Source organism: Myotis davidii, unplaced genomic scaffold, assembly GCF_000327345.1.
Source record: "Myotis davidii unplaced genomic scaffold, ASM32734v1 scaffold18, whole genome shotgun sequence".
Taxonomy (NCBI): Eukaryota; Metazoa; Chordata; class Mammalia; order Chiroptera; family Vespertilionidae; genus Myotis; species Myotis davidii.
Genome location: NW_006292696.1, coordinates 4,712,357 through 4,723,462, shown reverse-complemented (window position 1 = coordinate 4,723,462; position 11,106 = coordinate 4,712,357). Strand labels below are relative to the sequence as shown.

Genomic DNA, 11,106 nt, shown 5'->3' with positions numbered 1-11,106 from the left:
CCTATACTGCCAGATCTTTCCAATTTTTCTAGAGATGGCAAAAATCTGGAATTTAAGTAGGTCCCTTGATTTTTAATTGCTAACAATTTTTAAAAATTGTTTTAAATACTATACAAATGTACCATATCTGTGAAGACAGATATGCCCTATGGCTTTAAAGACTTTCAAACACAAAGTAACATTACAAAACATCAAGACGTTAGAGGTTACATCCTTCTCAGACACATTGGCTACCCTTGCTGTTTCATAAAAGCAATATAAATTTCTATCATGTTTAATATGCCACCACTTCAGTGTGATCAATTATTTCAAAATCTTTAATACTCCCTAAATCCATACCAGAGGTGAGTCAAAAAGAGTAGAAGAGAGCTCTTTACCATGGCAATATAACTGTAACTGAGCACAATTTCTCGAATCTTCCTCATCTCTTCTTCTAGATTGCTGGCCCAGACTTCACAGATAACCTGGCTATTCTCCACAAGTGCTGCGGGCATCCTGAAGAAGCTTGAGATGTCACTTTCAGCTGACTATGACAGAGGGCAAGCCAATGGTTGATCTGACCTAAATTCAAAAACACATTGTGCAATCAAATAAATTTACACACTGGCATAAGATGTCAATAAAACAAAGGCATCAAAACAATATTTTATCATCACTTACCAGTTTAAGCTAAAACATTGAGACTGTCATATTATTTACTACACACACACACACACACACACACACACACACACACACGTATTTCTTTAACCTAAAGAAATTAAAATTAAGAAACCTGAAGAAACTTTTGCCCACGCTTCCTTTAAATAAAAGGGGAGTAAAAATCATTACCCTACACCAGCTTTCAGCTCTCTCTACAACACCTACAGACGAAATAGTCCATGTCACTTTCAGCTGACTATGACAGAGGGCAAGCCAATGGTTGATCTGACCTAAATTCAAACACACATTGTGCAATCAAATAAATTTACACACTGGCATAAGATGTCAATAAAACAAAGGCATCAAAACAATATTTTATCATCACTTACCAGTTTAAGCTAAAACATTGAGACTGTCATATTATTTACTACACACACACACACACACACACACACACACACACGTATTTCTTTAACCTAAAGAAATTAAAATTAAGAAACCTGAAGAAACTTTTGCCCACGCTTCCTTTAAATAAAAGGGGAGTAAAAATCATTACCCTACACCAGCTTTCAGCTCTCTCTACAACACCTACAGACTGAAATAGTCCCGTGACCATAAAAATGCCCTTATCTGTAACTTTCACATCATTTTACTCAGAGATCACATAAAGGGAACTTTTTTAAAGAAATAACTTTAGCCAGTTTAAATGTACCTGGATGCTTTGAAAGCCTGAAAGAATGTGGACCTAAATTCTCACACTTGAAGTCTTTACACTTATATGATGAATATGGGTCTGGGACTCTCCCCCTTTCCCCCAAAACAGGGAAATTCTTTCCCCCTACAATTTGAAAGTCAAATAGAAATAGAAGCAATTAACTAACTTAATATAGTGCCTCTTTATTTTTTTTTATTCCTTTCAGAGGAGGAGAGGGAAACATCGATGAGCGAGAATCGTTGATCGGCTGCCTCCTGTACACCCCCTACTGGGAATCGAGCCCACAACCTGGGCATGTGCCCTCACCAGGAATCCAACAGTGACCTCTTGGTTCATAGGTGGATGCTCAACCACTGAGCCACACCTAGGCTATAGTGCCTCTTCAGATTTGTGCAAATGGTGATTTAAGTTGTAAAATACTTGCTAATTTCAACCTTAACAATCACAAGAAATATGTGAATTTGAGTTATTAATGTCTACTTTTAAACACATAATATTTTAAAGAAGCGAAGCAATGCCCTGACCGGTTTGCCTCAGTGGATAGTCGGCCTGCAGACTGAAGGGTCCCGGGTTCAAATCGGTCAAGAGCATGTACCTTGGTTGCAGGCACATCCCCAGTAGGGAGTGTGCAGGAGGCAGCTGATCGATGTTTCTCTCTCATCAATGTTTCTAACTCTCTATCCCTCTCCCTTCCTCTGTGTAAAAAAATCAATAAAATATATATTTAAAAAAAGCCAAGCAGCAATTCAACAATCAAGATAGAGAAGATAGCAAGTATGAATTCTACCAAAACTAGAATGGTGTATATTCTGGGAGGAAACTGGGGAGGGGACAGTATTCTGCAAGATAAAACTCCATATGGTTCAGCCTCAGAGTATGCTGTTAATTTTAGCAAACGATGCAACTTAAGATGCTTAGTTATAAAAAGACTAAGGAAGTTATCATATAAGCATTTACTTAAAAGGCAACCCCACCACATGGATCCTCAATATAAGACGGTCACGTGCATTTTAGTTTCTAGGAATTTCTCCCTGAATATACAATGAAATTCCTAGAAATAGTAAAATGCACATGTCTGTCTTCCAAAGGACAGAGCAAGGAAAATCTCTGCTTTCTACTTTCAAATTACAGTAAGAACCTTTTGAGCTCGGCGTGTCAGCATTTTGAAAAACCCTAACTTAACTCTGGTGCCGTGCCACATATAGAAATTTTTTGATATTTGCAACCATAGTAAAACAAAGATTTATATTTTTGACATTTATTTTATATATTTAAATGCCATTTAACAAAGAAAAATCAACCAAAAAAATGAGTTCGCGTGTCACCTCTGACACGCATGTCATAGGTTCGCCATCACTGTTCTAAACTATGCTTACGGTTTTCCCCAGCAAAAGGGCTTTAAACCGTTTCTACGCCCATTAATGTTAAACCAATACCACTTAGCTTCCTTATTTTCCTAACTGAAACAATTCACTTCCTTTTTGGTGCCATTTGAAACACAACCGTAAATCACTGTAGAGGAAGTATCACTTCCATAAAAGCAAAAGCAACCAAGAGACCCAAGGGAAAAAATGCCTTTGGCCTACAAGCAGTAAAAAGCAAGCTTAAAAAGAGGATAATTAGGTATTTACACTAAACCCTTAGAACCAGGCTCCCCAGCTAAGATACTCTTATAATTGTATCAAAATAACTCAAGAAACAATCTGAAGAGGCTCCCTAGTCAAGGACAGTATGAACATCATTATGAATAATTACTACAGTGTATTAAAACTTCTCAGAGAGGTTTATATCCATTAGTTTATAATGAACTAAGAAAATAAACTTAATTGGTCATCAGTGGAGAATGGTAGTGAATCAACTTATTTTTAAAATTGTATCTTGTCTTTCTGATATAAACTGTACCTCGAAGCAATCATATAGCTGAGGGTTTCTCTTCAGAAAAGTTATCCAGCTAACAAGGGAATATGAAATGATAGAACATCATTATTGTGTGACTCCTAATGAATAATCATAATGGCATTTACATGGGATAAGCACAAAAGGCAAATCTATAAAGACAGAAAAGTAGGCTACAGTAGTGGGATGGGGATAGGAGTTTAACGGAAAATGGGCATGAGGTATCTTCCTGAAGTGATGGAAATGCTCCCAACTCAACTACGACTGCAGAACTCAGTAAATTTTGCAAAAATCATTAAACTATACATTACAATGGGCAAATTTTATAACATGTAAATTATACTTCAGCTTTGAAACTTGTTAAAATAATCACAATGGCTGTTATCACAAAAAGCAACAAGGTATCATGTGCCTCTTGACAAAACACATCACTGCTATGAAATAGTCACACACCATTTAAGGAGAGACTACATCTAATAAAGGCATCATTACATAATTTCATTCTTGTGCAAACATCACAGCCCAGCTGTATTACTCAGTTGGCTGAGTGTTGACTTATGAACCAGGAGATCACGGTTCCATTCCTGGTCAGGGCACATGCCTGGGTTGCTGGCTTGATCCCCAGTGGGGGGCGTGCAGGAGTCAGCCAATCAATGATTCTCTCTCATTATTGATGTTTCTATCTCTCTCTCCCTCTCCCTTCCTCTCTGAAGTCAGTAAAAATATATATTCAGCCCTAGCTGGTTTGGCTCAGTGGATAGAGCGTCAGCCTGCGGACCAAAGGTCCAGGGTTCGATTCCGGTAAGGGGCATGTACTTTGGTTGCAGGCTCCTCCCCAGTCCTGGTCCTGGTTGGGGCGCATATAGGAACAACCAATCAATGTGTTTCTCTCACATCACTGTTTCTCTCTGTTTTTCCCTCTCTCTTCCACTCTCCCTAAAAATCAATGGAAAAATATCCTCAGGTGAGGAGTAAAACACACACACACACACACTTGGAAAAAAAACAGTGTAGCCCTGACCAGTTTGGCTCGGTGGATAGAGTGTCGGCCTGCGGACTCGAGTCCCGGGTTCGATTCCAGTCAAGGGCATGTAACTTAGTTGCAGGCACATACCCAGTAGGGAGTGTGCAGAAGGCAGCTGATCAATGTTTCTCTCTCATCGATGTTTCTGGCTCTCTGTCCCTCTTCCTTCCTCTCTTTAAAAAAATCAAGAAAAAAACATCGTAGAGTGCACAAACACAAACCTAGATGGCACATGGCCCACTTCACACTTCGCTACATAGTATATAGTCTATTGCTCCCAGGCGACAAACCTGTGCAATGTTATTGTACAAAACAACACAAGATAAATCAAGCACAAGAGAAAAGGATGCAATTAAGAGATTCAGTAAGCACCAGATGTATGAGGCTGTTGCAGGTGTAACGTGATATATTATAGTACAGCAAACTTTTTTTTCTAAGTAGAAAGAATACCCTCTAAAACAGTGATGGCGAACCTATGACATGTGATTCAGAGGTGACACACGAACTCATTTTTTTGGTTGATTTTTCTTTGTTAAATGGCATTTAAATATATAAAATAAATATCAAAAATATAAGTCTTTGTTTTACTATGGTTGCAATATCAACAAATTTCTATATGTGACACGGCACCAGAGTTAAGTTAGGGTTTTTCAAAATGCTGACACGCCGAGCTCAAAAGGTTTGCCATCGCTGCTCTAAAATAACACAAAAAGTAAGTACATAAACCAGTAACATGGTCACTTATTATAATTGTAAAGTATTATGTACTGTACATAATTGTATGCCATACTTTTTTAATCTTCACCCAAGGATATGTTTTTATTACATGAGACAGACAGACACATCAATGTGAGAGAGAAACATCAATTAGTTGCCTCCCATATGCGCCCCAACCAGGGATAGAACCCAAAACCTAGGTATGTGCCCTGACCAGGAATCGAACCTGCAACCTGTTGGTGTGCGGGACAATGCACCAACCAACTGAGCACCCTCGGGGCAGGGTTATATGCTATATTTTTATATGATTGACAGTGCAGTAGATTTACACCAGTATCACTTCAAAGCCATTAATAATGTGTTTCACTTAAATGTAAGGATAGCCATGACATCACTAGGCAGTAGAAATTTTTCAGCTCACTTATAATCTTACTAGAGGCCCAATGCACAAAATTCATGGAAGAGTAGGCCTTCCACCAGCTGCTGGCACCAGCTTCCCTCTGGCACTTGGCACCCTGGCTTCCCTCCAGCCACCAGCAGGCACCGGGACCCGGGCTTCCCTCATAGCCCTGACTTCGTCCAAAAGGTTGTCCAGAAGGATGTGCGGTCTAATTAGCATATTACGCTTTTATTATTATAGATAGGACCACCGTAGTACATCAATCTATCGTTGACCAAAATATTATGCTGCACATGACTCGTTTTGCAGGGAGGAATCTAATTTGAATCTGACCACACCTCTAGATTTAACTATCAATTTACAGGAATTATAGGGGACAAAGGAACAAGTTAAATAAGACCACAGAAGTTCAATCAGCACCCTGGCTGGGTGGCTGAGTTGGTTGGAGTGCCATCCCAATACACCAAGGTTATGGTTTGATAGGGCACATACAAGAATCAGACAATGAATGCATTAAGGGCAACAATAAATCGATGTTTAAAAGAAAAAGAAATACAATCAGCAAAATACAGAAACCACTGTGGAGCTCAGCTGGCACGGCTCAGTGGTTGAGCATTGACCTAGAGCATCAACCTATGAACCAGGAGGTCACTGTTCAATTCCCAGTCAGGGCATATGCCCAGATTGCGGGCTCAATCCCCAGTGTGGGGCATGCAGGAAGCAGCTGATCGATGATTCTCTCTCATCATTGATGTTTCTATCTCTTCCTCTCCCTTCCTCTCTACAATAGAAATATTTTTTTTAAAAGGGAGGGAGCGAGGGAGGGAGGAACCACTGTAGAAATCTAAAGAACCATCCAACTTCTTCAACAAATTGCAAGAAATAAAAGTAAGAGAATAGCCCTGGCCAGGTAGTTCAGTTGGTTTAAGCGTCATCCCCATATGCCAAGATTGCAGGCTCAATCTCTGGGGGCACATACAAGAAGTAACCAATGCCCAGCCTGCGTGGTTCAACCTCTGAGGTTGAGCGACAACCTATGAACCAGAAGGTCAGGTTTCAATTCCCTGTCAGGGCACATGCCCGGTTGCAGGCTTCATCCCCAGTAGAGGGCCTGCAGGAGGCAGCCAATCAGTGATTCTCTCATCACTGATGTTTCTAACTCTCTCTCCCTCTCCCTTCCTCTCTGAAATCAATAAAAATATATTTAAAAAAGCAACCAATGAATCCATAAATAAATGCCACAACATTTGGGAAATATAATGAACAACATAAACTGATGAACAAAAATAGAGCCAGAGGGAGGAAAAATATTCTAAAATATAATAGAAGTAATCCTGTTATTTGCAGATTTTTAATATTTCCTACAACTTTTGTGGTATCATACTATGTTAGTACAGTTTTGGTAATATTATTGTATTAAAATCCTTTTATTCTTGAAATATTAATGTTTATTGCATGTGACATTATATTTAAAACCATTTTTCTTGAAATATTAAGGTTTACTGCATGTAACATTATTATATTCAAAATCGTTTTTCTTGGGGGAAAAAAACTTTTAAAAAATCCATGTTTCTCTCTCTCCCTCCCCCTCTCTAAAATCAATAAATAAATTTTAGAAAAAAAATTTTGTTTGTTTAATCCTCAGCCGAGGATATTTTTCCATTGATGTTTAGAGAAAGTGGAGGGAGAAGAGACAGAGAGAAACATCAATGTGAGAGAGACACATCGAATAGGCATTGCCTCCTGCACACACACCTGACAAGGGCTGGGGAACCTGCAACTGAAGTATGTGCCCTTGACCGGAATTGAACCTGGGACCCTTCACTCCGCAGGTCGATACTCTATCCACTGAGCCAAACTGCCTAGATCTATACCGCAATCATTTTAAATAATAAACCTCTATTAATTTAGTTTCATTTCTCATTCACTCTCTGGAGGTATTTCGTGAGATACTTTGTTTCTCAGTTGCTAATCACTGTGAAAATGAAATGTAGAAAAGAGATGCAGTTGAACTTTGGTTCTATTAAGTAAATATTACTCTTTTACCCCCCAACCCCCCCCCCCGTTTTTGGTTACATTAAATTGTGGTTATGATTTTTAAATGAGTCTTTATCTTTTAAAGATAATGCAAAATATAGATGATTGATACTAAATGTGGGGTTCTGTTTCAAAATAACAATGGAGAAAACTCCTCACAACTTTATACAATGCTGTCTTCCTATGCATTTTATAAATAAGAAACTGAAATTCAGAGACATTAATTTAAAAAGGCAGCATCATGCCCTGGTTGAGTGGCTCAGTTGATTGGAGCATTGTCCCATACACCTAAAGGCTGCAGGTTCAATTCCCAGTTAGGGCACGGAACTAGGTTGTGGGCTGGAGAAACATCAATGTGAGAGAGACACATCGAATAGGCATTGCCTCCTGCACACACACCTGACAAGGGCTGGGGAACCTGCAACTGAAGTATGTGCCCTTGACCGGAATTGAACCTGGGACCCTTCACTCCGCAGGTCGATACTCTATCCACCGAGCCAAACCAGCTAGGGCTAAAAATTTTTTTTTAATAGTAAAAGACTCTCAGGAGGTTTATCAACCCATCAAAATATATAGGCCTTAGCTGGATCCAGTTTTAAACAAACTCTTGTTGCGGGGGGGCTCTCACATTTTTGAGACCTTTAGGAGTTTTAACAATGACTGGCTGGCTCAGTTGATTGGAGCATTGTCCCATACACCTAAAGGCTGCAGGTTCAATTCCCAGTTAGGGCACGGAACTAGGTTGTGGGCTGGTTCCCCAGTTGAAGGCAACCAATCAATGTTTCTCTCACATCGATGTTTCTCTCTCTTTCTTCCTCTCTCCCTTCCACTCTCTCTAAAAATTAATGAAAGCACATCCTCGGGTGAGGATTTTTTTTTAAAAAGGCAGCAGCATGACTTCATTTGCAAGAGAATTTTTTTAAAAAAGCTAATCAGCCCTAATCGGTTTGGCTCAGTGGATAGAGCGTTGGCCTGTGGACTGAAAGGTCCCAGGTTCAATTCTGGTCAAGGGCATGTACCTTGGTTGCCGGCACATCCCCAGTAGGGGGTGTGCAGGAGGCAGCTGATTGATGTTTCTCTCTCATCGATGTTTCCAACTCTCTATCCCCCTTCCTCTCTGTAAAAAAATCAATAAAATATATTTTTAAATAAATAAAATAAGCTAACCACATTGTTATACATACCTGACAAATGGGGAACACAAAAGCAGACTATTGACAAAAAAATATGTTAAGACATTCTTCACCAAACCTTCATCTAGAAGAACTGTTGGGAAATAGCTTGTAAGCCCCTAAATGTAGTGCCACTCAAAAATTGAAGAGGAATCAGCCCTAGCCAATTTGGCTCAGTGGTTAGAGCGTCAGCCTGTGGACTGAAGGGTCCTGGGTTCGATTTCAGCCAAGGGCACATGCCCGGGTTGCGGGATTGATCCCCAGTGTGGGGCATGTAGGAGGCAGCTGATCCATAATTCTCTCTCATCATTGATGTTTCTATCTATCTCTTCCTCTCCCTTCCTCTCTGAGAACAATAAAAATATATTTTTTAAAAACTGAAGAGGAATCATATCATGCACACTCACCTTAGTATAAATAACTGGGTATGCTAGCCAAAAAGAGAAATAATAATAATAATAATAATAATAATAGTGCCAGCAATTCTGCTTGCCACTTTCCATTCAGTGAGGACTTGCTCCTGAATGAGCCTAAGATGGGAACCAGACACAATATTCCCCTCGATTAGTCTTCCTCCCCTTAAGCCTCTCAGTACCTGCCTCTCACAGAGTACACTTCACAGTGCACAATGACTACATTCTTCAAGTATCTATTTGTGCAACACAGTCGCTAAAGGTAACCTAAGTACTTTATCTGGTTTAGGACCAAAGAAAGAGTAACAAGTTTCAAAGCTGAAGGAAAAACTGAGTCTGCTGGATTTACTGAGAAACAGGCCTGCCATCTCCATAATTGCAACTTCCTAAGCAATTTTTAAGGATGAATTTGATCGCATGCAATAGTCTGACTTTAAAATGACTCCACATGAGCTACTCCACTCCCTAAGAAAGCCAGGACAAGCACTAATTGATACCTGTTGTTTCCCAGCACTAGACTGTACAAGGACAAAAGGTCCCTCTCTTTCTCTCTTACACACACACAGAGACTTACTGAGGTCCCTGCCCTGTGCTGATCTGTAGTACAATCTGTTCAGATCGTTCCTGACGACCTACAGAGTAAGTCAGTAAGACAACTCCAAAACAAAGCTTGTTTACCCAGGAAAGCTCTGAGGAGCAGCTAATGATACAGCCACCTGAAAGCTTTCTCCGCAAGCAATCCAGCGCCAGCTTGGGAAAAGAACGTTTGGTTTTTCTGGTTTTAAGACGAAGTGTGCAAAAAAACACACACACCAATAAACATCACATCCCCCTGCTAGAGGCTGAACAAAGGCTTGGCGGCCTCTGCCTGCGATGGGAAAGGAAGCAGAAGCACGTTAGAAGAGATGGCAGCCACTCGGAAGAGGGTCTTCTCCACAAACGCGCACGGTCGGTGGTCGCCGCCGCCGCCCTCCTCGGCCTTCCCCCCGAAGTGTCAGAAGGCACTACCCTGAACTGAACCTCGGTAACACCACCCGCGGGGGCCAGGCCTGAGCGTCGGCTCCTCGGGAGCCACAGCTCCGGCTCATAAAGCCTTAGCACGGCCGGGAAGGTGGCGAGGCCACAGGAACCCGAGGGGGGCGGGGGGGGGGCCGCCTGCAAGGTTCCAAACTCGGTCCTTTCTTCTACTCAACGGCCGTCACCATTCGCCTCCGGTTCTGGATGACCCACCCACTTCACACTCCTCCCTCCCCTCCTCCTCCTCAGCCCTCCCCGCTTTTTGTGCAAAGGAATTCAAATTGCAGGCCGTAGAGTAGGGGCAGACAGACCTAAGTTCGAAGCCACACCACCGACTAGCCACGGGGCTCTGCATGAATCACTTGGCCTCCGGCACGCCTCAGTCTGCCTACCCCGTAAAATGGCTTTAACAACAGCATACACCTCGGCAGACTGCAGTGGAGGAGCCTATTTCAGGTGCTTTGTAAAGTCCTGGCACACGTCCCTGGAGTATTATTGCCCTGCGGAAGAGTCTGTTTACATTACTACTATCCCATGGGCCTCTTTCTGGTCTCGCTCACCCTGCCTCTCATCACTCCCCGTTCTCCTTCCTCCCACAGGCCCAGAGGGCCCCCCCACACCCTCTGGCCGCCCGTTCCTCTCCGGTCGGCGCGGGCCCGCTTACCCTGACAAGGCAGGCCCGCGAGAGCTGGCGGGCTGGCTGGCGGACTCCGCGGGAGCGGCGGTTGCGGCCCCTGACCCGGCGCTCTCTTCCCTCTGCCCCGGATCTGTTCCTAGGATCCAGCTGGCCAGCGAGATGGGCGCCCTCCTACGCAGAGCGGCCTTACGTACCGCCCACCAAACACCCTGGCTGTGCCACTCTACCCACCTGGTCCTCCCAACTCGCCTGCTCCCTTCGCGTCACTCCCGACGCGCGCGCGCCTGGCAATGCCTCCTCCTCCCCTCCGGCGCGCCCCAGCTACAGCCCCACCGCTGAGCTCGCGGGAGAAAGCGCGCAGGCGCAAAGCTAAGAAAATGGCGGAGCGGTGTGGCCTGGGAGGAGGCGTGCGGAACACAGCCGCCCTGGGTCTTCG

The 11,106-nt window shown here is 42.6% G+C and overlaps 1 protein-coding gene across 4 annotated transcripts in view; it reads right to left on the bottom strand.

The window, feature by feature from the left end:
* Window positions 1-10,862, bottom strand: part of CNOT8 (CCR4-NOT transcription complex subunit 8) — a 25,396-nt gene extending 14,534 nt beyond the window's left edge. The window contains exons 1-2 of one of the 4 annotated variants that reach the window (XM_015565635.1): window positions 10,698-10,862; window positions 378-561 (exon numbers count right to left, since the gene is read on the bottom strand). In XM_015565635.1, the coding sequence (XP_015421121.1) occupies window positions 378-494 (117 nt within the window). In that variant the 5' untranslated portion in view covers window positions 495-561; window positions 10,698-10,862. The remainder of the gene's footprint in view (window positions 1-377; window positions 562-10,697) is intronic. The other 3 variants (XM_015565636.1, XM_006766286.2, XM_015565638.1) reach the window with 3 other exon arrangements.
* Between the last annotated feature and the right edge of the window lie 244 nt (window positions 10,863-11,106).